Source organism: Heliangelus exortis, chromosome 2 (genome assembly GCF_036169615.1).
Source record: "Heliangelus exortis chromosome 2, bHelExo1.hap1, whole genome shotgun sequence".
Taxonomy (NCBI): Eukaryota; Metazoa; Chordata; class Aves; order Apodiformes; family Trochilidae; genus Heliangelus; species Heliangelus exortis.
Genome location: NC_092423.1, coordinates 46,384,519 through 46,410,227, shown reverse-complemented (window position 1 = coordinate 46,410,227; position 25,709 = coordinate 46,384,519). Strand labels below are relative to the sequence as shown.

At 46.4% G+C, this 25,709-nt stretch overlaps 2 protein-coding genes and 1 long non-coding RNA gene across 6 annotated transcripts in view; 2 read left to right on the top strand and 1 right to left on the bottom strand.

Annotated features, from left to right (window-relative positions):
- The window catches only part of LOC139792513 (uncharacterized), a 31,631-nt gene extending 24,715 nt beyond the window's left edge, over positions 1-6,916 (top strand). For both annotated transcript variants that reach the window (XR_011724293.1, XR_011724294.1), the window contains 2 exons: positions 1,592-1,739; positions 6,710-6,916. This is a non-coding gene — a long non-coding RNA (uncharacterized lncRNA). The remainder of the gene's footprint in view (positions 1-1,591; positions 1,740-6,709) is intronic.
- A 2,826-nt stretch (positions 6,917-9,742) lies between these two features.
- On the bottom strand, positions 9,743-14,432 carry LOC139792509 (C-C chemokine receptor type 8-like). The gene is made up of 3 exons (XM_071735905.1): positions 14,305-14,432; positions 12,077-12,145; positions 9,743-10,882 (listed from the first exon to the last, which is right to left on the bottom strand). Exons 2-3 carry the CDS (start codon positions 12,128-12,130, stop codon positions 9,821-9,823), a joined length of 1,116 nt encoding a protein of 371 aa, XP_071592006.1. The 5' UTR covers positions 12,131-12,145; positions 14,305-14,432; the 3' UTR covers positions 9,743-9,820.
- SLC25A38 (solute carrier family 25 member 38) lies at positions 14,040-25,035 on the top strand. Of its 3 annotated transcripts, none has more exons than XM_071735908.1 (7): positions 14,040-14,367; positions 15,931-16,052; positions 17,736-17,820; positions 18,357-18,536; positions 18,946-19,114; positions 19,448-19,614; positions 21,326-25,035. In XM_071735908.1, exons 2-7 carry the CDS (start codon positions 15,931-15,933, stop codon positions 21,446-21,448), a joined length of 846 nt encoding a protein of 281 aa, XP_071592009.1. In that variant the 5' UTR covers positions 14,040-14,367; the 3' UTR covers positions 21,449-25,035. The 3 variants fall into 3 exon arrangements, with proteins under 3 accessions (XP_071592009.1, XP_071592007.1, XP_071592008.1); XM_071735906.1 differs by lacking the exon at positions 14,040-14,367 and adding an exon at positions 14,968-15,037; XM_071735907.1 differs by lacking the exon at positions 14,040-14,367 and adding an exon at positions 15,125-15,235.
- Positions 25,036-25,709: the final 674 nt, after the last annotated feature.

Genomic DNA, 25,709 nt, shown 5'->3' with positions numbered 1-25,709 from the left:
TGCTTACAGAGTACAGGACTTGCATAGGAGACAAATGCCTGAGGAGATTCATACTCAATGGATAAAAGCTCTCATCCCTTTTTTCTTCTCCTAATCCTATGCAAAATGAGAGATTTATTACTCCTAGCCAATGACACAGTGTAGAGAAAGTCTGGTATGTTAGCAGGGGCCTTGAGCAATGGGGGCACAAGTTGAAGCATAGGGGATGGGATGGTAAATGGTGGGGCATGGGCTGGCCCTGGGGATCCCCACAGCTACACACAACTCACAGTTAAAGAAATACAGACCTGGAGCTGGAAAAATTTGGTTTAGTTGTAACAGAACAAAAGTAGTATCTTACATATGAGCACTGCACATAGTAAATTGGGTGTAATATGAGGCTGCAGATTACTAAAGACAGAATAAGGTATAGAAACATGTTAGAAAACATAAAAGTGACCCCAACCAGATCCCAGAGGGAGGCAGAACACCACCATGAACATCACATTCATGCCAGGGATGCTGACAGCTCACTCTAACCCCCCAGCCTGCACCACCACCACAGGGTGAAACCACCAGCCTTAAGACTCAGAGGAAGAGAAGAAGGGTGAGCTTACCACCAGGAAAAGGGCTAGAAACTATGTGTCTTCAAAACAAATTTTACTGCATTAATTCTTCTTTTTTTTTCTGCAAACAACAGATCTAGGCTAATAATTATTAGGGCCCGAGCCTGCCATTAGACTAATTTGGCTTTACCTATACATGTGTTGTGCATTCTCAAGATTTTAAGAGCAACAGCTCCCTGCCCCAGGGCCTCCAGTAGACCAGGGGTGACTGAGGGCTTTAGCACTGGCCGGTTCATTAATCAAGGATACTTCCTAGCTCCTGACCTAAGCATCATGCTCAGGGTTGTATTGGGTGCACCCACAACTGGGATGCCATGTGGCACATTTCCAGAAAAAAAGCAGCTCATCGGGGATGTAACTGAGCAGGAGGCAGTGCAGTGGGCTGAGTTATGGGGGATCCGAGATGCTGTGTCCAGCGGGAGACTGTGCCAGTGCCGAGGTCCTCCAGCACATTCAGGAATACAGTCCTGGAAGCACCTCCAGGTACTGTCCCTGCCTCAGATGCCAAGGGAGATTAAAATGCCTTCTCCGCAAAGGCTGAGTTATGCCACCTCCATACAGGCTGAGCTGGATGGGGTTTTTGGGGTGGAGAACATCTGCCAGATTGTCTGAGCTATCGCTCATTGATTGGTGTAGTGAGCTGCCAGGCACACATTTTTATATAAGTCTAGTTCTGCTATTTCTGCCAATTACATGTTTTTTCATGACATTATAATTTATTTAGCAAAGGTTACATCCTCCTACATAGCAATATACCAAAGGTCCAGTTGTGGCACTCCAACAGCCTCCAAATTATGCAAGTGATGCCAGCCACCTGGGCCAGGACAAGCACCCATGGAAATAATCAGGGAACTGATACCTGTTTGAACGTTTGCCAGGAACAGCAAAGATCCACTGGTGAAAAGAAAGTTTAAAGGCTAGGGAATGGTGAAAGTTCAGAGCAACAGATTTTCAAAGCTCATTTTTTTCTCCTTTTTCTCTGACAGGTGCCAGCATCCCCATCCTCCCTCTGCGTTGAAAACGCAGGTAAAGAACTCTGCACCTTTTTCAGGAAAACATCAAAAGTCCAAAGCCTTATTTTCTCCCCACACACTGAAAGTGTCGACCTTTCAACTTTCCAAAAGTTAATTTCAGGTATGTGGTGCTGAGGAAACATATTATGGTTCAGAAAGGTGAAAGAAAGCTTCCTTGATGGCAGTGACAGTCCAATGTTATCCCTTCAGTGCTGCCCTGGCTGTGGGTCCTGCAGAGGGTGTGCCATTGTTCAGAGGATTCCCACATTTAAACCTGTCTCCCATGGCCTCAAAGTGATGATCAAGGGCTGCTTCCTCCCCAGCCACTGCCTCCTGCAGACAGGCCTTGGAAACAAGGTGTGGATAATCCAGTAGGAGCTTCTCCACTGGGGACACAAAGATGCCAAGCAGGCTTGCTGCTGACTTGTAAACCACATCTTGTCAGAGCCCAGAGAGCCATAGCTGCCCTTGTGCCTGTGCATACCTGCTCCTGGGTCACCAGTACTCAACACATCACCTCTGGTGATGCTCTTCACAGTCAAAACCATTTCAAATAAGGGTCAGGACTACCCATGGAACAGCAGGAGACAGAGTCCCCAGCAACCACTTGCCTCAAGGTAGAAAAGTCCTCCTTGCAGCTGGGTTTCCTTGAAGGCAGTCATCAACTGCTTCCCCATTGCACTGCCCAGAATTCAACTGGAGCCAAACACAGAGCAGGCTATTACCCTTGTGAAGAAATGAGGTTTGCCAAAAGGAGTAACCACACTGGTTTTGATTGGAGGACTTCAAATAAAGACAAACCAAGTCAGGATGGTTCACAGATGTCCTCATCAGATCTCCCAGGGAGACAGGAAAGGTTTCATATTGTGCTGTCAGTGATAACCCTTGGTAAGAGTGCTGTTAAAAAAAGTCTGGCCTGAAGAATCAAAGCACTGTTCTCTCCAGCACATCCTGCTTTTTCTTCCTGATGATGGTGGGTGTCTACAGAAGGAGGGTGTCTTGGCTCCTGAGAGCTTCTTTGGAATCCCCTCTGCAGGGCTGGTGGACAAGTATAACTTCCTGGGGGCACCAGAAGGAACTCCAGAAAACCCCTTTCTTCCAGTGCTGATACCAGGGCTTCCCTCTGCAGAATTCCTAGACTTTCTGGAGTCTCATGGGTTTTTTTTGTCTGATTTTTCATTTTTTCCAAGTGGAAAGCAGTTACAGTTGAGACTGTGGCAGAGCTTGAATGAATAAGCAGAGGCAGAACACAGTTTTGGAGTTGTAGCAGAAATGTGCCTTGAGGATTTAATTCTTTTGCAGATAGGGAGAAAAAGGACTAGTGTGGAGAGTAGTCTATAGAGATGCTAGGCCTACACAAACTTGCAGGCATCCATACACTGATGATAAAAGAACAGATATGGTCATGTTTTGACTCCCCCTGCTATGCAGAGCGCCTGCTGGGATGTTTTGGTCTTACAAGTAACTTTGAATGTAAACCATGGCTGCTTGCATCATGTTTGACTTTCATTTTGCATACACACCAAAAGATGGTAAAAATGATTGTTCAAAGGAGCAGAATTCAACCTTGGCTGAATGGAGCATTTGAAATGCTCCTGAAGGCTGCTGAGCTTTGGAGGCAGCCAGCTCTTCCCTTCCCTGGTGCTGCCAGCTGCAGCTGAATGAGGATGGTGCAGTGTGTCTGGGTGCAGCTACAAGGGACACTTGTGCTGCTTCCCCAAACACAGCAACAACAGCACCCAGGTGTCCCACATCCCAAGAAAGACCTCGTACAGTCTGAAGCCCTGCCAGGTTTTTCTGCCTGTGTTTCAAGAGGAGGAGCAAAGCTCAGGCAGCTGTGATCTTCACTGCAGCGTCATGGAGCCATGAGCTGAATTATTCAGTCTGTATCCCTTGGAAATCCTCTTTAAGGTTGGGCAGTGAGCAGGGATGGAGCCCTCGGGTCCTGCCACATCTCTCTGATGCAGAGCTGCCCTGCATGGCTCAGCACCACGACAAGCACCATATCTGTGACTGCACTGAACTCTGCTGGACATTTTTTTTCCCTTCTCTTAATTTCTGCTCCAAACCCTTTTCTGTCAGCTGAGTAGAGGAACTTCTGGAAGCACATCCCTGCCACATCAGTGTCCTGTTCTTTCTGTGCTTTCCTGCTGCAGAGCTGCTGCCTGCCCAGAGCCCACCTGCTTTTGGTGCAGGTGAGGGCAAAGGCTGATTACATACACACACACACTTCACTGAAATAATTTCTATGTCTCACTTGAGAAAGGAAACCCAGCAGAGGGAGCCTGATCCTTTCATGTCACTGTCCTGGAGAGATGCAAGAAGACAACCCAGCTGCAGTGGTTTTCCAGCCATCACTGAGAGACAAATTTATCCCTTGTTAAAAAGGCAGAGAAGCAAAAATTACCCTGGGAGAGAAGCTGTGTCTAGGGATGAAAGTGTTTTAGACCAATGGCTGCCAAGGAGAAGAGCCACAGAAAGCTGAAGGCTTGAATACTTTCAGCTAATAAAAAGAGGGCTGCCCAAACATGCATTAAAAGTGAAGATAAAGTTATCTCCACATGAGAAATAACACTGAAAGGATAAAGGCATTGACCCAGCATTGAAAGATCCAAAGAAACCACTCAGTGTTACTCTTTGCTGTCAGCCCAGTAGAATACCAGAGAGTTGGGGAACAAGACCCATTTACTCCATCACTTCTCATGTAGGAAACGTGTTGCCTTGTAGCAGCTGGTTTGCAAATATTGCTGACATGCACAACTCTTGCTGGGTGCTGCAGGCAAGGCTGGTGCTGAGTCAAACACTAGGGACAACACTTGTGTAGTGTCCTGGTGGTCTGTGTTCAGCCAGGGCTGTGTCCTTCCTTTCTGTCCATTGCTGTGTTCATGCTCACATACTGCACATGTGTTCAAACCTTGAGGTCAAGTTTTTCTCTGGAGCTCTGTTCAGGACAATCCATTTATTTCTATTGTCTCACTCCCCATGGAGAGCTATTTTCAGGGAGGTGCCTGAGCACCTGCTTCCTCCTTGTCTCCTACTGACACTGCTGCTACAAACAGCAGGATGCTGGCTACCTTCCCATCAGGGCTGGTGCACAATTTGTGTTGTTCCTGAGCTCTCCTCAGACAAGGCTTCCTGGCCTTGACCCTGGCATTTGGCCTTGTCTCTCCCCTGTGCATAAGGTGCCAGCAGCCTGTGCCACTGCTGTCACTGATGCCCATTGATGTCTCATCTCCTCTGGCCAGTTCTTCCCCACAGAAAAAGCCTGGGATGGAGCTTGGTGAGCTGCAAGTAGAGGTACTCTTTGGTGTCTCTGGCTAGGGACCAAGCCTTGCTCCAGAAGACTTATGAAGCCACCTATGTCTAGGGAGCAGCAGTGGCTCCAAAGATGTTCCATGCTGCTGTGTCTGCACATAAAGAGGCAACAGAGGATGTCCTGCCACAGACTTTGTGCAAATGCCACAGGCAGCCTGCTCCTTTCTTGCTCAGGTTTGCCAAAACTCCTCCCCTGAGCATAACATCTGCAGTCTGAACATCCCAGGTGTCACCCTCAGTCCCACCTACCCTGTGGTGTGGCTTCTGAGCTTCTCTCCCCATTGCAGTCTCTCCCAAGCTGCTGGGGCTGCTTGTTCTTTGTGCTCAGGCAGCCTGTCTTCTCTATTCAGGAACCAGAATGTGCAGAGCTGCCTCAGGAGCCAGATCCCTGTATATGATTGAGCTACTCGATACATGCCTTTTAGTGTGTGATGAGGTATTTTGCTGGGCACTGGTCCAATAGTTGCTGTTAGCTTAAAAATGGGTAATGGAGATTTCAGCACAGAAGTCAGGAGAACCTACTCATGTGTACATTTTTAACCAAATTGTGTTTAAGTTCACTTTAGTTGGTGTCAGTAGAGCACAGGCTGTCCATGACCTGGAGTACAGCACACTGCTGTATTCCATCCCCTGCTGCTGCAAGAGACACATTTTCTGAAGATCACATATGAAATCTCCTCTCATCCCTTTTGCCGTGTTCATAAAGTTCATAGAGGATCTGCAGCCAGTCTGGCAACATCTGTCCCAGTGACAGGCATTAGATGTGTCCCTTCAACATACCAAAAAGCTTCAGCATCCTGTGGCTTTCCTGAAGGACTGCAACCTGCCCAGACCTCCCTGCTGGTCCACCAAGACCTGCACAACCCTTGCCCTGTGCTGAGTGTTGGGTCAAGAGATGGGTCCTAAAAAGGGTATTTTCCTTTGGATCATGATTCATGTTCTTTTTACTGAAACTGGCTTCATAGACATCTGTCAGTAAGTCCAGTATCAAGAGTTCTGATTCGGGAGTGAGTCAGGCTGGTACTGTTTCTCCATGACAGCTATCAAGCTTCAGAGAGGTCCATGGTGTCTTTGAAACAGAAGAGGACCACATGCTGCTCAGCTGTTAGGAAACTGGTAGATGAACAGACCCTCCACCCTGCTCTGTTTCCCAGTGTGCTGTCTCCCTCTGGCAGAGATGAAACTTGGGCCACGGTTTACCCCTGCAGATTGTTTCACATGCACACCACACACCTTGGCATTGTCCTCATATTTTCTGGAAAGGTAATTTTTACTTCCAAGTATGAGTCAGGAAATGATTAGGGCTTTAAGAAATCATTGCCTTGCTTCACTTCATTGGTTAACGACCTGGATTTGGGTCTTTTTCTGTAAAGAAAGGAGAAAATCATGGACCACCGAAGACATGATAGCCTTGTTCTCAAGTCCCTCCTGAAACTGTGCTACAGGATCCTCTACAAGAAGCATGGATATCTAGGCAGATGGTGGTGGACAGATGTGACATGAAGACCTGAGCTGGTTGTTGTGCTTGAGTGCCCTTTTCTCTCAAAACTCAAGTGGAGGATTACAGAGACTGAGCATCCTCAGAGAATGCCAAGTGGTGAAGGGGATAAATGTCTTGATAATGTAGATATACATGCACATGTTCTATGTTCATTAATGTTAGTGAGAAGTCTGTTTGGATACCAAGGTATGGAAAATTTACTATTTACTGAGGTAACACAGCAGACATTGTTGTTTGCTTGGTAGTACTCCTCTCTTGCATATATCTTATCCTAGGTGCTAAGTCTCAAGCAGCTGCTGATGCCAGGGTTACACCAGTTGCACTAAGTACTGGAAAAAACAGAAGATCTGCATGGACAGTTCCACTCAGCTGTGAGGTGTTAAGCCTGGATAAGGCCCCAGCAGATACCTCAGCATCACAGAGGCTGTGGGCACCCAAATCACCCTACTGTTGAGGTGAGGATTTCTGTGCCCTGCCTCTGTACATTTGGCAGCTGTACTATGCTGCCTTTCAGGTACAAATATTGTCAAAAAAAACCCAACCAACCACATGCCACCCTTCACATTACAGTTTAAATTTACATATTCAGGGTAAGGATTTAATTCTGTTTCAATTTTCAAACTTTTTTTTACATCCAGAGTATCTATAGTCATTGTTTGGTTGGTTGGTTGGTTGGTTGGTTTGGTTTGGTTTGGTTTTTTGTGTGATTATTTCAGAATCCTCTCCCAGCAAGACCAGTATATAAAGCTAAGTAGCAGCTATGAGCAGGACCAAAATAGCTGTGGTGGGTATTTTTGAGGCAAGAAGGTGAACAGGTATGGTGTCTGTGCAGGTTGGTCTATCTCAGCAGACCCTAAAATTTGTCATTACCTTCAAGCTGCCCAGCAGCTTTCAGAGACACAAGAAGGTGTCTCCAGCTCTCCTGTGCTCTTAGTGCCCTCACAGAAACTGTACCTCTGTTCCTTCAGAAGGGAGAGGAGTTCTGAGACCTGTAGGGCTGTTCCTGGCTGTCACAGTGACAGAGGGCAGGTACTGCCAGCTGTGCAGGCTCCGGATGTGGGTCTCACCTTCTCTCTTTGCACAGAAAGGCAGAGGTAGCAGCTCCAAGCTGCTGGGCTCTGAGGAGAAGTTGAGGTCAGGTCCAGCTCAGGGCTCCTGGTGCTGGTGCTGCTGCTGCTGTGATGGAGGAAGGCAGCTGCATCTGGCAGGAAAACCTCTGAGCTGTAGAAGGTGTCTCCCACCTCCCCACTGGAAAGTTTTGCAAACAGCTGTTTGCAAACAAGGCAGCAGCACTGGGAGGATGCCACTCACCAGACTCTGGTGAGAACAAAGCAAGTGAAAAACTCTGCAAAGAAAGCTCTGAACATTTATGCTACCCTCACACTGCGGGGTTACTGCCCTTGTGGGCAAGCCTTGCTCCAACAGCTACACAATGGTCAATGAAACCTCGGAAAAGAGGGAGATATCCCCTGGCAGAGATTCTCAGCAGTGCTGGGGAAAGTCCATCCTCTTGCCATCTTGGACAAATGAGCTCCAGCACCTGTCCCAGAGCACTCACACAAGGCTTGCAGGTCAGGGCTCCAGGGCTGCAGAAATCATTTCTACCTCTTGTGCTTCAGCAGAGCAAGGTCTGGTCTAGAGGGCTCAAGCTGTAAATCTGCAGGGAGGGGCAGACAGCTGGTGCTGTCCTTCTGCCCAACACCCTCTGGCTTTGTCCTGAATTTTTGTGAATTCCTTTCTGGAGCATCTGAGTGTTTGCATGTACACAGGAAGCCTGGTGGCCCAAGGCACCTGAAAGGCAGGGGCTGTGCTGCTGTGCCTGGCTGCAATACTGCTCCTGGAATGTCAGCAGCAGCTGAACTTTTCCTCTGGTCAGTCTTTGCTTTATAATTTTGGGAATGTCTATCATGGCCCACAAGAGGCAGTGTGTATTTCTTTAACACCCTCTGTTACCAGCTTGTTCTTGCAAAATATTGTCCCTTGCAGATTGCAAATGCACATTAAAATAGTAAATCCTCTTCAAAGAAGACTGGTGGTTTAAAAGAATTGTGGCTTGTGTTCTGCCCTGCCCTGCTCCAGGGAGTAAGCCCAAGGGTACTTAGTTTGTGTGGAAACACTACCAGGGCAGACTGTTACAGAAAATTAAATTTCTAGACTAAAAGATAATTTACTCTCCCCTTCTTTTTCCCAGGGGAGGAGGAAGAGAGAGCGAAGATGCAACTGGAGGGATTGTCAGTTTTTTGTAGAACTGCCCAGGATGGAAGAAAACACACAAGCTGAAAGTATTAACAATTAAATAGGTTCAGAGGATTGTGCCATTATATTGCATGCAGTATCTTTATTATAAAAACTCCAACACGGTGTCATCTTGTAGGGAGCAACAGATCAGGACTAAAAGCTACAGAACCTTCATTTATCTGTTGAATTTCAAACATTTATCAAAACGGTCATTCATCTGTCAGTGTTGTACATATAAAAAAGATACGTATGCACAGATATGCCAAATATTTATGTATGCATAAACACAACTGTGGGTGTATATGTATATATATATATGTATGTATAAGTACATCTATATGTGTTTGCACAGATAACTGTTCACTCTTCAGTCTTTCTTTTCCTGGTAACTATTTCTCCACTCATCCCTAGGGCAGACATTCGTTCCCACAGAGTTTTTTCCTGATACCCAAACTTCCATTTCTAGGCTACAACTTCCAAACTCTGCAGGCCCTGGTAGCAGGTGGGGAGTCAAGATCATGGCTAGATATTCCTCCACATTGATTTTGACAAAACACATGCATAGCATTTATTTCTTTGTCACTTACCTAATTATTCAGTCACTAAGCTCTTTCTGGGCTGGAAACCTTGTTCAAATCTGTCACCTGGGAGGCAGACCATGGCATGATGCCTTAAATTTGGGAATTGTCTCCCAAAGAGCATGTTCCTGCTCCTGCTGTGAGCCCTGTCCCTGCCCAGGAATCCAATCCACTCTACTGAGACAACGGAAGGGCAGCCAAGTGTCTCTCGTTTGGAAACAGTTCCATTTAGCACTGAATCTGAAGCATGAGAAGAAATGTTTCTAAGGCATCTCTCCAGGCTGCTCAGGCAGTGTGGGAGTCTGCTGGTAATTTTGGCCTTCCTTTCACATAGTGGGCAGGAGAGGAAGTGCTAAGGGAAAGGGAGGAAGATGCTAATAAAGGCACAAAAAAGCAAGAACCCCAAAGAAAACCATGATAAAAGCTAGCCCAAGCAGCTGCTTACACTATCCCTGTCCTAAAAGGTTGCCCAAACACTGCAACCCTGTGAGTACCCCACTGGGAGGATTTCTCAACTTCAGGCCACCTGTTGTGTTGTAAGTTTTTGACTTGTAGCTCTACAGGACTGTGTCAACGCAACTGTGACTGTGAGGACGTCCCAAGAAGAGAGTAGTGCTTGTCCAGGCCGTGCCCATCAGAAACTCCTTGGTTTTTGCAGATCAGCAGAAAACGTGCAAACCTTCTGAAAGCTTCGTGGACATGCTTCTTGAACTTCTCACCCACAAAGGCATAGATGATGGGGTTGAGGCAGCAATGGATGAAGGAGAGCACCTCAGCCAGCTCCAAGGCTAGGTCTAGCCTTTGGCTTGTCTGGCAGTCCTCGATGATGTACATGATCCTCAGAGAGTCCATAAAAAGTGCAATGTTGATGGGGGTCCAGAAGACAAAGAATACAATAACGACAAGAAAAACCAGTTTCATTGCTTTGTACTTATTCTGAGTATGGCACTTCTGCAGGTTTTTGAAGATGCTGTGGTAGCAGAAAATGAGGATGCCAGCAGGGATCAGCCAACCTAGGACATTGACTTGAAAATTACTGAAAATCTTCCAGCCATTGTTACTGTCAGGATAGTGAGGGATGCACTTAGTCTGGTTATCGTAATTCATTTCCTGGAAAAAAACAAAGTCTGGTGCTGATGCTAAAATGGCAACTGCCCAAATGACCAGGCTGGAGATAACCCCACAGCCAGTTTTCCGAATCTGTGGAGCAGAGGCAGAGCGGACAATGGCCAGGTACCTGTCAATGCTCATGATGGTTATGAATAAGGTGCTGCTGTAGAAACCAGTGAAGTAAGCTGAGCTAATGATCTTACACATTGCATTTCCAAATGTCCACTGGCTCTTGATGGAGTACTGAACCAAAAAGGGCAGGGAGAAAACAAAGAGGAGGTCAGAGATGGCAAGGTTCAGTAGGTACACATCAGTTATGGCCCTGACTTTCTTGAAGACTATTAGGACCCAAATGACCAAAGCATTTCCCACGAGTCCTATCACAAACAGCAGGGAGTACAGCACTGGAAAAAAGGTAGATCCAAATGCAGGAATATTTTCAAGATCACAGTTTGTGTCCAGTTCTGGATAGAAGTATTCATAGGCTGCAGAGGAGTTGGATGTTGGTGATGTGTAACCCACCTGTTCAAAGACAATGAAGTTCATGAGGCCCAAATCCCAAATTACCCTTTTACTAAATATACTGGGCATAAATCAGCTGACACCAAACTGTATGGGGACAAAAGAGCACTGCCTCAGCTGTGCTGAAGGATGCAAATGAGGAATGAACATGAGTGACTAGTCCTCCCATGCAAGATCGGAGAGACGAGGTCTTGCAGCAGAGGGGCAGAGGAGACCAAGGAAAATGCAGCTGTGGTGGTAAAACAGAGGTTACCAGTGTCCATCCACCAGCTCCATGTGAGGTGCCCAGTCCCACGGGTGCAGTTCAGGTGGAGGAGGTGGGGCACTTGGGCCAGAGCCAGGGAGCATATCCCTGAACCAGCAATCAAATGGGCATGGCTATAGGGATGAGAGCCCCTGACAAAGGTTTCAGAGCCCTATTAAACATTTCCCTCAGAAAGGAGACGGGGAGTAATGCTCAGAGAGGCACTGAGGATGTGCAAATGCTCATCTCTTGCATTTCCAACTACCTGAGTGGCACAAATGGCCCTTTAATGGGACAAGTTAATTTTTCAGAGGACTCCTGCATGGTTCTAGGAGGTTTTCAGCTGTAAAGGCAGCAGCACATACAGGTCACCGGTGGGTGCTGCATGCTACCTGCTCTTTGTGTCCTGGGTGAGATCAGTGGTGGCAGCTCTGGCCCCAGGGGCAACTTCACAAAGAGCAAATGAGGTGATCTGCTCCTTTTTCCCCCCTTCCCTGCAGGAACTTTGCCATCTTGTCCTGTGCCAGCACAAATGGCTTCTGGCAGCAGCTTATACCCACAAAGACTTTACTCTGCTAACCAGAGAAGACTGGATTTCTTTTCAACATCAGTGACTCTGCTCTCCTGGATGAACAAGTCAGGATGAATAAGAGGCAATGATGTTCCCCTTCCTTGCTCCCCTGCCCCTCACAGCCCCCCAGCAGCAACCACCACATTCCTAGGCAGTACCTGTGACAGCAAACAGCTAAAGAAGATGGGTGGCCTCATAAGTCAAAGATAATTTCACTCACAGTCTCTTTTTTCTTTTCCTCAGAGAATAACAATCACATTCATTTCTTCTAAACCCTTGCTGTCCCTACCAGTACTTTGTGTCCCTTAGGTAAAACTGGATCCCTCAGGTGTTACTGGCCTCAGCTTGCAGGGCAGCATCCCAGTGAGGACTGACTCACCAGCATGTTCTCAGAGTCCCCTCTGTCCAGTAGACTTGTCAGGTTCCCCTCCATAATCCAACACTGTGTCTAAAAGAGTGAAAAGAAAAAAAAAGTCTTTCTATCACAGGTTTTTAAGAAGTGGGTATATCTTCACACATATATGCTGGCAGTATTGACCTTAGCTTATGTTGCAATGACAAGTCACAGGGAAGGTCCTCACCGTAGCAGTGCACAGTCTTAAAATGCCTTTTCCTCTGTGTGATACATCTTACATTAAAGACCTATAAAACTCAAAGCCAATGAATTCACCTTTTTAGTTCACACTTAAAGAAACGGAAACAAGTCAGGTTTATCTTCTAAGTAATCTATGTCTTTCCACTTTGAGCACTGATGCAACGTCAGTGGAAGAGATTTGCAATTTCCCCTACACCTCTGCAAAGTGCCCCCATCCTTCGCCAGTACCTCCTGCTCTGCAGCCTCTGTGGCTGGCAGATCGGAAGCAGTGCTGCCCCTTCTCTGCTCCGAGGATTTTTGGTGAAGATGTCTGTGTGGGATGGCCCAATGCTGCCAATAGCCAGCAATGGCGAAGATGCCATGTTTGCTTTGACATTTTTCTTTAGGAGGTGCCTTCCCCCTGCACCCACTCACCCACAGGCAGAAATACCCAAGGGAACTGATCATAGAATCATTTAGGTTGGAAAAGACCTTAAAGATCATCGAGTCCAATTGTTTACCTAATGTCAAGCCCATACCAATCTTCCTTCCCCAAACTTGTACCCTGCAGGACACTCTCACAGACTAAAGAGCAGCTTGGTGGGCAAATGGCTAAGGTCAAACCAGCAGCGTCTTTTGTGGCACCCAGCATGGGGTGTGAGGAATTTGAGGTAAGGATACTAACTGGGAGATGTAACGGGCAAAACATGGCTAGAGAGTGGCAGGCATAATAATCAGGATTTTTTTTGGTGAAGGGATGAGGGGTGGAATGTATGCAAATTGTTCGCTTTTGTTACTGTAATGATGTTTGATTTTGGCATGGGGAATTATTCTGTTGAAGTTAAGTAAGTTTCTGAAGATTGTAGGTTGTGTAATGAATGTGTATCTTAATGAAAATTCTTAAATATGTGATTCAAAGAGGTGAGAGGTATTTGGTTAATGTGGCAAAATTTTGGTAGCTGGGCAGCTGTGGGAGTGGTGAAGATGCCAGTAGCTGTTCCCGTGTCAGAAAAGTCAGTTCCAGCTGGCTTCATAACAAACCCACCCCTGAACCCAAAGCTGAGCCCATCAGGGACCCGGTAGCACCTGTGTGATAGCATATTTAAGAAAGGGGAAAAAAACACTGTACAACAGCAGCTGTGGGAGAGGAGTGAGAACACGTGAAACAACCCTGCAGGCATCAAGGTCAGTAAAGAAGAAGAGGGAGGAGGTGTGCCAGGACCAGGAGAGGTTTCCCTGCAGCCTGTTGGGATGACAGTGGTGTGCAGGCGTGGTGAGGAGGCCTCGTGGTCCATTGCAGAACAAGATGTGAACAAGGGAAGCGAAGCACCAGGAAGAATGGGGGTGAGCTTATCCTCTTTTCTTCCATGGGTTAGCAAGGAGATTATCAGTTAATGAGATGCAAGAAGACTGTCACTCTCCCGTGAATAATGAGGTAGATTGGAAAAGAAAATGAGTCCCTGATGAAGAGCTTTTGCTAGCCTGTGTGTTACATTTTCTCAGAGAAGTGTATTCCCTCTTCCTTAAGGGGCTGCCCTGTCGCAAAGCGAGCAAACACAAGTTTGCTCGTCAGTGCATGTGGTGGCTATTGCTGTGCCCATGAAACAGCCCAATTTCACTGGAGCACGATGTGTCCCTACATGCTGCCCCTCGCTCTGCCGGCGCACAGCAAGCTGACAAGCAGAATTCTGAGAAAAGCCACTGCACCCTCCTCCCAGCCTGCTCCTGCTTCACTGATAAGAAATGGCTGTCTGTGGGCACAGCGAGGACGCACACTCAGAAGGCTGAGGCAGATCTGAAGTAGAAGGGGTTCATTCTGGTGCCTGGCTCCTTCGATGCTCTGGAAACCCAGTCCCCCTAGTGAGGAAGACCAAATGGAAACAACAGTGGTAAGAAAGCTCTAGGGAGCAGCAGCGCAGCTTCTTAAGAGTCTCCACAGTCTCCACAACAAAACGATTGAGAGAACGGAGGGGTTGGGGGAAGTTACTTGGGGAAGACATGAAAATGACCTGTTAGAAACTGCCCCCTTTCACCTGCCCTCATCTGACAGAGCCCACTTGGACTCAGCTGCCGGATATTGGACAAGGGACAGAAAGGTGACCCCAGGAATGAGGCAGCTGGAGGATGCTCCACCACAGCTTCAGGCCCGGGGCTGGCTGGGGAGGAAAGGGGTGGGTGGGCAGCAGGATAAGGGTTAAGGGCATGTGAAGGGTTAAGGGCAAGTGAAGAGTTATGGCCATGCAAAGGGTTAAGGCCAAGCAAAGGGTTAAGGGCATGCAAAGGGTTAAGGGCATGCGAAGAGTTAAGGGCATGTGAAGGGTTAAGGGCATGGAGGGGTTAAGGGCAAGTGAAGGGTTAAGGGCATGGAAAGGTTAAGGACACGGGAGGGTTAAGGGCATGGGAGGGTTAAGGACATGGGAGGGTTAAGGACACGGGAGGGCTAAGGGCATGGGAGGGTTAAGGGCATGGGAGGGCTGAGGACACGGGAGGGCTAAGGGCATGGGAGGGCTAAGGGCATGGGAGGGTTAAGGGCATGGGAGGGCTGAGGACACGGGAGGGCTAAGGGCATGGGAGGGTTAAGGGCATGGGAGGGTTAAGGGCATGGGAGGGTTAAGGACATGGGAGGGTTAAGGGCATGCGCAGGCGTGGTGCCGCTCTGCCTGGGCCGGGCTGCTGGGATTGGCCAGCTGGGGGGGGCAGCGCTGCTGACGTCACTGGTGCTCGCTGCTGCGGGGCAGCGCTGGGATGCCGGGGAGAGAGACAGAGGTAGTAGCGCGCGAGCCGCCGGTCCGTTACAGTCCGTTACAGTCCGTTACTGTACGTTATGGGCCGTTGTGGCGTCGGTTGACCGGCCGATGCGCTGCTGAGGGGAGCCCGGCGGCAGCGCCCAGTTGGGAGGCTCGCTACGCCCCTTCCACTCCATCCTATCCCGCTTTCGCCCAGCTCATGGGAGACGGGCCCCAGGTCAACCTGAGGGATGGGTGGGAATGGGTGTTTCTTCTTTAAAAACCGCCGTTATATGTTTTTTTTTTTTAAACAAAACAACACAAAACCCAAGCTCCATTATGCTGTGCCGTTTTGTGCCTCTTGCCTTACCACCCTAAGAGTGCTGAGAGGTGGATGTGGATGGTGTGGATAACAAAACCAGGCCTTGGCGGAACAGGCTGTGCTGTGCTTTTTTGGGTGCGTTTAGGCCAGGCTTGGGTGATGGGCAGTTGTAAGGAAGAGCCCCACTGGTGCCCGTGGCACTGGAAGTTCTTGGTGTGCAATGGGTAGAAAGGGTTGGAGGTGCTGCCAGGCAGAGGTGGATGTGATGTAAGCTAAAGCACAAGTAGCTGGTTGGAAGAAGGCACCCATTGTCTTGAACATGGCAAGTGGCTACCAAATGGTTACTAATAATATTGACATTTAGAATACTCTTTCCAACTATGAAATAAAAAAGAAATTCTGGAACATTTTCCCAAGAAGGGCAGAGGTACCAAAAGCCACAAAGAAAACTTGATCAGGCTCTGAAAAGGTCTGAAAAAGTTTCCTGATCCCTGAACAGTAATCCTTAGAATTATTTTTCCTTTCCTATAACAACCAACCAATCAACTGCTATATTTCCTCTTGTGCCATTCTTAATTAAAAGGCTATTTAAAGTCCTCTTTCTCTTCCAGATGCACCCAGTCCTAAAGGCCTTTGTGTGTGGCTCTATCAGTGGGACTTGCTCCACACTCCTCTTCCAACCCCTGGACTTGCTGAAAACCCGTCTGCAAACTTTACAACCTGCTGTGAATGGGTGAGAAGGAGGGGGGGGAGAAGTGTATGAATGGGGCAGATGGGGTTGGGGTGCTCCACCATAGGCTTCTGCCTGATTTGCTGGCTAGGGGTTGGAAGTTCAGGGTTGTAATTCAGGTACTGAGAGTCTTGGTGAAATAGGAGGCATATTTTTATAGCATGGAGAAGAATTGATATTTTGCTCCAGGAGGCAGAAAATAGCTGCTCTTGTGAACACTAATAACATGTAAAGATAGCATTTGTCTGTATGCATGGCGTGGGTTGACCCTGGCTGGATGTCAGGTGTCAACCAAAGCCACTCTGTCACTCGTCTTCTTAGCTGGACAGGGGAAAAAAAAAAAAAAAGTTTAAAAACTTGTGGGTCAAGGTAAGATCACTCACCAGTTATCACTATGGGTGAAACAGACTCAGGCTGGGGAGTTTAGTTTAATTTATTACCAATCAAATCAGAGTAGGATAATGAGGAATAAAAACCAAATCTTCAAGCACACCCCCTCCCCTCTTCCTTTTTTGGCTCAACTTCACTGTCCATTTCTTTTAGCCTCCCCAGCAGGTCAGGGGGGTGGGGCATAGGGAACAGGGATCACAGTTCATTATGTTGTCTCTGATGCTTCTTCCACCTCAGGGGGAGGACTCCTCATGCTCTTCCCTTGCTCCAGTATGGTGTGCCTTCCATATGAGACAATTCTCCATGAATTTTTCCAAATGAGTCATTCACATGGGCAGCGGTTCTTCATGAACTGCCCCAGCATGGGTCCCCCACAAGTCCTGCCAGAAAATCAGTTCCAGCATGGGCTTCTCTGTTCCCTGGTCCACAGGTCCTTCCAAGGGGAGGCATCCACCTGCCCTGTCATGTGTCTTCCATGGGCTGCAGGTGGATATCTATTCCATCATTAACTTCCATGGGCTGCAGGGGGAAAGCCTGCCTCACCATGGTCTTCACCAGAAGCTGCAGGGGAATCTGCTCTGGCACCTGGAGCACCTGCTCCCTCTCCTCCTTTGCTGTCTGCAGGGTTGTTGCTTTCACATATTCTCAGTCCTCTCTCTCCCTCTGCAGTTACTGCTGTGCAGGCTTTGGGGTTTTTTTCCCTCTTCTTAAATACGTGATTACAGAGGCACTACCAGCGTTGGAGATGGGCTCAGCCTTGGCCAGCAGCAGGTCCACCTTGGAGCTGGTTGGCATTGGCTATAATGGAAGAGCTTCTAGCAGCTCCTCACAGAAACCAGTCCTCTGATGCCCCCACTACCCGAACCTTGCCATGCAACCCCCATACTACACACCTAAGGGACTGGTGTTTGCTGGGGCAAGCATCAGTTTCACAGAATGTCCTCTTGAAAACTCTGTGTGGTTGCCCCATAACCTGTCCATGTGTGCAGCTGCTCCCATTTGTCCCGTGTCATTAACTATTACTACATCTGCTGCTGCTAACAAAGGGAGTGAGCAGATAAACGTGCTATTGAGAGAGGCCTCTAACCTGTGTTACAGGTTAGGAAAAAGGAAAGCATAAGGTGAGAGAAGCCCTGGATTAAGTGACCAAGAAAAGCAGTCTGGGTCTGGAAGGAGCACCCCAGAGGTGCTGGGTTGATGCACAGAGATGCGAGTGAGAGAGAGTGGCTGCAGAGTACATCTGCTAGAGAGCATAAGCAGGTTGTCTCTGCAGTTCCTGGGTTGTTTTCCTTTTAGGTCCAGGCGTGCTGGGATGGTAACACTGCTCTTCAGGGTTGTTCGTACTGAGAGTCTTCTGGGGCTCTGGAAAGGTGTCTCTCCAGTAAGTGGCTGTTTTAACCCTGGCTTCTGAAAATAAATGCATAAATAAACCTACTGTTTATTACTAACTATGAACTGGATTTAAATAGCCAGCTCTTGTATGGTTATGAATGAAACCATGTGAATTAGATGGTTAAATCCTATTTTTAGAAGTTAATGTTGTGAGTTCCACTGACTAGGTCATAGCAGTTACTGTGGACTTGCAGTCCTGAGCACTCAAATACCGTTGCTCATACAGGGTGGCAACTGCTCCAACCTCATTTTGGTTTGGAAAATCTTTTTCCTAGAAAATATCAGTTGAGGAATTAAATCCTGGCATCATTTGAACCAATTTGCTCTCATTGCTCTGATTGATTTTTACCTTGTCTTCTTTCCTTAGCATGTTAACTGAGGAAAAGTCACTAAAGTCATTTTCTTTTGGTGTTTTATTTTGGTGCAAAGCTTCCTGTCAGATTTAACAGTCTCTGACATGTTTTGTAGTACATTTTGTCTTATGTCTACTTTTTCTTCCTTCATCTGCTTCTGTTTCTCCTGAAGTCCTTTGCAAGATGCATTCCTGGGGTTGGAATTTACTTCAGCACATTGTACATGATGAAGCAGAAGTTTCTAGCAGACCGTTCACCCACAGCCCTGGAGTCTGTCTTTCTGGGTGCCACTGCACGTGCAGTATCTGGGATCTGCATGTTGCCAGTGACTGTAGTGAAGACTCGATACGAGGTGAGTGTTCTCTGTTAATGATGTCACACCTCTTCTTCATGATGAAAAAGAAATTCTTCCGCTGGGAGAAGGTTGCTGCCATCTGACTACAGGCAAAGAGATGTAGTTCTGATTTCATCCTGGTTCACACATTGTGCAGGAAAAGCCGTGCACCGATTTTTAGGCAAGAAGTGTAAGATGAAACAAATCATCCTGAGATTTTAAAGTTTCAGTGGTAACAATGTGAAATTTTACCTTCTTGAAAGATTGTTTTAAAGGCTGAGGTGGGTGGAACCCAGTTTTTGCCTTGGGCAGTCAACTGAGGCATCACACTGAGTGCGTACTAACACTTATTTGCACAGGGTGGCCTTAGGTTGTGTGTATAAGGCCCTTTGGCACATGGATGACTAAAAGTTGTCTGCCCTTGCAGAGTGGAAGATATGGCTATGGGAGTGTGTATGGAGCACTGAAAGATATCTATCAGACAGAAGGGGCTCGTGGCATGTTCAGTGGGCTCACTGCAACGCTGCTGCGGGATGCACCTTTCTCTGGGATCTACTTGATGTTCTACACGCAGACAAAAAACCTAACACCTCAGGGTAAGGCTGAACATTGGAGGCTGTAATGGAAAATGTTTATTTGCTCTGCTCTGGTTTTCTGCTGTTTGTTTTCTTCTACCTCAGTAGTTAGTCTCTTGTAGAGCTTTAAGTGGGACACATGCCTTTTCCTGTGAAGAACTGTATAGCTCAGTGTAGAAATGGAAATTGGTCCTAAATTGATTGATTGTCTTTATGAAGACTGATGCACAAGGTGAGTTTGTGAACAGTTGAAGGAGAAGGTTTGTTCACCTGTCACTTTGTTCCCTTTGTCGTGCAGCAGGAGTATTCCTGGGCTGTTTTGTGTCTGAGTGCATCTGCTTTGCTCTGTTGCAGACCAGCTGGATCCAGTGCTCATGCCTTTGCTGAATTTTGGCTGTGGGATCTTTGCGGGAATCTTGGCCTCGCTGGCGACGCAGCCTGCTGATGTCATCAAAACACATATGCAGCTGTCCCCCCAAAAGTACCGCAGGACAAGCCAGGCCATTGCCTACATCTACAAGGTGAGGTGAATCTCTTCTAATATGTGCAATTGTATGAGGTGGATCGTGCTGTGAGAAGCTGAGGCTGTGAATCTCTTTTCACTGGTTTATGTGCAGACTTGTCTTGTTTGGTAACAACTGGAAAGTACTCTGCTTGATGGTCTGAAAGCAATCAGAGGCTTCAGTCTGTTTGTTGCTTCTCCTGGTAATTAGAGAGGCCATCATCACTACTCAGATGTGTTTCGTGCTCTTCTTGAATGATTTAAAGGCAGTGAATGTGCTCCATTATTATGCTGCCATAACATGCAGCAGGTCCAAAGGAGGGCAGATGGTGAAAGGACTCGAGCACAGATCCTATGAGGTGAGGCTGAGTGAGCTGGGGCTGTTCAGCCTGGAGAAGAGGAGGCTCAGAGGAGACCTCATCACTCTCTACAACTCCCTGAAAGGAGGGTGTAGCCAGGTGGGGGTTGGTCTCTTTTCCCAGGCAACCCTCAGCAAGACAAGAGGGCACGGTCTCAAGTTGTGCCGGGGGAGGTTTAGGTTGGACATTAGAAAGAATTTCTTTACCGAGAGGGTGATCAAGCATTGGAATGGGCTGCCCAGGGAAGTGGTGGATTCTCCATCCCTGGAGATATTTAAAAAGAGACTGGATGTGGCACTCAGTGCCATGGTCTGGTAACTGCAGTGGTAGTGGATCAAGGGTTGGACTTGATGATCTCTGAGGTCCCTTCCAACCCAGCCAATTCTATGATTCTATGATTCACTCTTGTATCTGTTTTGACAAAATTAAAGATGATGGGGAATTGGAGAGCAAGCTCAGAGTACTGGAGTACAAAAATGGACATACTCAGCAAGCATCACTCCACAAAGGCCTGCTTCATGTTTTAGGCTGGTGAATGATTTCACTTCAGTTCTGTCTGTTATGGATGGGTTCTTACATTGGTAGTGATGGAAAATACTAGCTTCATTTCAGCTTAGCTTAGTTTGCAGGCTAAGAGGAGCTGTACTTAAGAGTTTCTGCTGCCTGTGGTTTAGTTTTGTAGGCACATCTATGATTGCCACACTTGGCAAAGGGTTTCTTTAGTATGTAGCATGAAATGCCAGCTTCTGTTTTAAGACAAAGCAATTATTTGCCCTTTGGACACATATGTAGCTCAGGAATGGGATGGAGGTGTACTCAAAGCCCACTTTTCCCTTCCTGTCCTCAGAAGGGCAGACCTTGGCAGGTTTGCTTTGTTTCTATATTGAACTCTATTCCTAAACAGAAATCTGCTTTTTTGTGCATGGATTTTTCTGTGTCATACACTTTTCTCATACCAGATCTTTTTTTTTTTTCATTTCAGCACTTGCAAATATCGCTTTTACTGAATAGCTAGGTGACTTTTTAAACATGAAGCTCTAAAATGAGAAGTAATTTTCCTGAGTATCTTGAAACTCTTACAACCTCACCTTCTCTTTGTTGGGCTTGAGCGTGGCTACCCTATGCATTGTCCCCATCCTGGCATTCCCTTCTCCACTTGCTGCTCTTCCTGCTTTTTTGGGTATCCCTGCAATGACACGGTGCTACAAATTCTTCCTAAACATTGAATGTTATTTAAGCCTGGGTCTTGCAGTAACTGGTCTGAGTCTGAGCTGTAATAAATCTTCTGCTGTTCCATGTAAGAAGTGGTGGTAAATTAAAACACTAGAGGCAGATTATGATGGATTTCTGCTTGTTCATCTCCTCTTGCAGGACTTTGGGTTGATTGGCTTTTTCCGAGGCGGTGTGCCCCGTGCCCTCAGGCGGACTCTTATGGCAGCAATGGCCTGGACAGTATATGAACAGATGATGGAAAAAATGGGTTTGAAATCTTGACTTACACAAGAAATGACCAGCTTCACTCCTTTTCCTGCTTGATGTGATCAACTGGCACTAGCAAGTTCCCCATTCCACAGAGGAATAAACCTTGCTCAGTGAGGAAGAAAGCCTTGTTGAGCCAGGGGATTAGGCCTCTTGGCCAGTAGAGGAAAGAAGGATCAGATCTCTGCATCATTTGGTCAATGCATTCCAGAAGGACTGCAATTGCAGACTGCTGTGGGAAATGGTAGGGTTTCCACAGCCTGAAAACTATGCTGAGAGGAAAGTACATTTTTAAAACAACTATGTGCTCACCCCCCTTCTGCAGTGAGACAAAAGTGTTTGAGCATAAAACAGCAGTTGCAGAACCTGCTAACCTGTTTTTTGCTGGTCTGGCCAGTAAGGTCACAATGACCCACCATCTGGTATAGATCCTCTTTGGTCTCACAGGAGGATGTTGCACACCACAGCAGGAGACTGGATGTGGCTCTTAATGCTTAAATCACAGGGTTGGGTGGAAGAGAAAGTGTGCTGAATGGAAGCTAGGAACATGGTCTCTGTCATCACTATTGTACCGGGTGTGAAAGCGGAGAAGGTAACTGGAACCTCCTTGCTGTGTCGTGTTGTTATGTAATTGAGCATCTTGACACTCTTGAAATGTTCTTCTGCCTCTACAGCAGTGTTTGCACAGTAATTAAAAAGCAAAAGGCACTTTAAAGTTGATTGTTACCAAAGTTGTTCTTGTTCTCTGACAAACATCTTTCCTGCTGGACAGACTATATCAGGAACACTCAAGTATTTATCCAGTTCTACTAGAGACTGACTTGCTTCCTAAACTTGCTAATCCAGCATCAACACCTTTAGTGAGAGCTGATTCTCAGATCTAGCTTTTAGAGCATAACTCATAATGGATAAATATGTATAATGGAAGCAGATATACTCACACTTCATATTTCCTTTAAAAACAGCTTCTTGATTGCATGAGAAGTATTTTTGGATTTGGAAAGAGGAGGCTGTTCTTTTCTCTAAGTTTTCTACAAACTTTGAAACCTATGAGTGTTTGGTAGGGAACTTCAATTCTCTTTGGGTTCCACACAGACCCTTCACAGTTTCCCAGGCAGTCATTTTCTCATAGCAAGCCCATATTTCAGTATTCCTGAGTTTAGGCTTAGAGATAAATACATTTTTTGTGCCTTCTTCCTCATTCCTACTTTGTTAAGAGAGACCTCATAGTGTGTGCTGTCCAAATTTGGGTACAGCTTGCTCCCCTCTTCACTTGTGCCTCTCTGCTGGCTGGCTGGCAAGGTTTGGACTTTTGGAGCTCTATTGGTGTTGGGGCAAAGCTGGCTGTAGAAGTGATCAACGTGTTCTGTAGTGTGCCTTGCAGAAGACACAGCTTTGGCTTTTGTTTTCTTAAATATGTAGGGATATTAAAATCACTTCAGAAACAGAGCAGATGTCACTAAATATGAAGACATGACACCATAGCTGCACGAACAACTGGCACTACATACTTGTTCTTAAAATTTAGAGTGCAGTTTGCAGTCACTGCCTGCTCTGCCAACCTCTTGAATAGAAGACCAGAGGACTCATGGGCCCATGGGCTGTAAAAGATGTTCTTTACCAGATTCCAACACCAAGAAGGTTTGATGACTGACATGAAACTTGAGTCTGAGTAAAGTGTAAGGGTTGGCCTGGTGGCATGGAAAGTCCTGCCTGTTTTTAATCTCAACCCATCCGTGAGGGCAGACTGGCACTACCTGTGCTGGAGTCTTCAAGAATGGTCCTGGAAGGCCCCATGTGCATGTATATATATGTTAGTAATAGAGCACTGCATCAAATCATTCCATGATCTGACTGACATCTGTTGAACTCCCTCTGCTGCCTCCCACTGTGGGGGAAATGATGGCATGTGGGCACATCATTTGCCAAACCCTAAATGTGACAAACCATTCTGCTCTTTTGCTGTCCCTCTTACCCTTAGTGACTTGAACTTGTTGAGGGTACATGGAACAGTGGTAGCTGCACATCCTGCTGTTTGTTACTCTGAGCCTTACTGGCACAGAGCTAGAGAACCAAGTCTAGGATTGCTGACCTGGCAGTGTAAGGTGGCTTACATGAACTACCTCGTATGTCTTTTACTTCTCTATGCATGGGATCAAACCAACATATTCTACTGGAAGTCTGAATTTATTTGGGAGTTTCTTAATCTGGAGTGTGAGTGTGAGTTGGATCTGGTGTTCATCCTGGGCTGTGGTACTCAAGGGTTGTGTATAGAGTTCCCTGCAAGATGCTTCATGAATATTTTAGCTCCTGATTCAGCAATGGCAAAGCAGCAGGGTGAGCAAAGAATGGCAGGTGATAAGTAATGTCCTCACCAGAAGCTTGAAATGCAAAACACGGTGTTGGCTTTTATGTCCCACACTCCTGCCTGCTAATGTAACAAAGGAAGAACTAGAGAATTTATTCCAGAGTGCTGGTGTCTTAAAGTCTACCAATTTTTATTATTATATTTTTATTATTATAATCTGGATTGAGACCTAAAGCAGAGTTAGCTTTTCCTGTGGAAAAGTTCTTCCATTCTTCTCACTTTGTGGAAGTGAGGAGGCACTTTGTTGCCAGTGAAAAAGGTGTATATGATTTTGATTTGTGCATTAGCCTGGGCTTCTTTAAGAAATAGAGGATCTAACATGCACTGTGTTTCATCAACCCTTAGTGCTGCAAATCCACAAACTTTGTGAGCTAGGAAGAATGAGTTTTTTGGGGCAAGTTTCTTGTTTGTTTTTCGTTATTATTTCTTTTATCAGGTCTCTCATATATGGTGAAAGGGAAACTGAAGTTTTGTGTCACTGTATCCTGAAAGCTGTGTCACACAGGCAGTCACAAGACTGTTTCTCAGCTCTGAACCTTGCCATCCTTCACCCTTTTGCCGTCTTCAAAAACAGTTTCTAAAGTGATTTATTGAAGTTACTTCTTGACAGCTCTAGCAAGTCAATAAAAACTGGTGTATGGGCTTGACTTTTAGATATATTGCTCTTTGAGGTTGTTTGCTTCTAATTAACAGCAAATGGCCACTATGTAACCAAAGTGCAAAGTAAAGCAAAGATACAAATGAACACAGGTGCTTATCATCATGTTAGCAATTTAACACTAGCAGTCCTAACAGATAATAATTTCCAAAGCCATCTTAGCTTTGATTCCAGAGAAGATGGTGTGATCCCTTCTGTCTTTGCCAGGGTGGCAGTTGGCTCCCACTCAGAATGGCAACAAACTATTAGTGAAGGTGCACTGGCTCTGTTTTCCCCTGCAGCTGGGGTATAAGAACACAACTGGTTATCATGTTGAGGCTGACAGTGTTTAGGTGAAGTGTAAGGACACAAAAGAAATAGTCTGATTATTTCTGTTTTAGAAACAGCATTTCCATTCTTCCTGTGCCAATGATTTTTTTTTTTTTTAATTTTTCATATTATTCCTCACGCTGTTTGAACAGAATGGGAATTTTGGAACATTGCATGTGTTTGGTTATTGTGTTTATGTGTCTGTATAAAATATTTGTGTTAGAAGGTGTATTATATGTTTCTATTAAAAACTGGTTGCCAAAATGATTTGTTATTTCTTCAGTGTTTCTTTCAAAAAAACCAAACTCCAGTCAAACCCACAAGGGTTGGATGGAGTAGAGGCTTAAGAAAAGTAAGTTTCCCAATGTGGCAGTCTTGTTGTGTAAGCTCAGAGTCCATATGAGGCAAGGCATAATCTCATTTTCTGTGGGGTGTAACATGCAGGCTGTGCCAGTACAACTTAAATCAGCTGTACTGAAATGGAAGGAGCACATCACATCAGGGAACCTTGTCTTTTTTTCACAGCTTGCTCTGCCTGCCTGCTGTGTGATGGAAATTGAATCTCCACAGCGGCTGGAGAAATACCCACCTTGAGGACACTGAGGCTTTGAGCACTCTGGAGAGGGACTGGTTTTAATCTCCTGCCAACCAGTTTTTTGCTGCCAGGCAGTCTGGTCTCACCAGGGGACCAGGAATCGTGCCTGGGACTTCATTCTCTATTTTGAGGTGAAGGGTGATGTTGGGATCCGCTTCTGCTGTCTGAGCATGGTCCTGGCATTCAGTAAGAGGCAGGTTGTGCAGAGAAGAACATCAATATTGTTGATACAGAGATGTTTGGATGTGAAGATCCCAAAGCTCTTTCCAGATGGAGCAATTTTCATGAAAAGTTACCTGTGTGTAATGGACTTGTTAGACAGTCCTGGTGTGCAGCTTTGTGCCAG

Excerpts from the sequence above, each read along its gene's own strand:
- LOC139792509 (XM_071735905.1), bottom strand. The coding sequence starts at position 12,130 with ATGGAGGGGAACCTGACAAGTCTACTGGACAGAGGGGACTCTGAGAAC. Across the intron at positions 10,883-12,076 it reads GGGACTCTGAGAACATGCTG|GTGGGTTACACATCACCAAC; the intron begins GTGAGTCAGTCC and ends GTCTTTGAACAG.
- SLC25A38 (XM_071735906.1), top strand. The coding sequence starts at position 15,017 with ATGCCGGGGAGAGAGACAGAG. Across the intron at positions 16,053-17,735 it reads TTACAACCTGCTGTGAATGG|GTCCAGGCGTGCTGGGATGG; the intron begins GTGAGAAGGAGG and ends TTTTCCTTTTAG. Across the intron at positions 19,615-21,325 it reads CCATTGCCTACATCTACAAG|GACTTTGGGTTGATTGGCTT; the intron begins GTGAGGTGAATC and ends CTCCTCTTGCAG.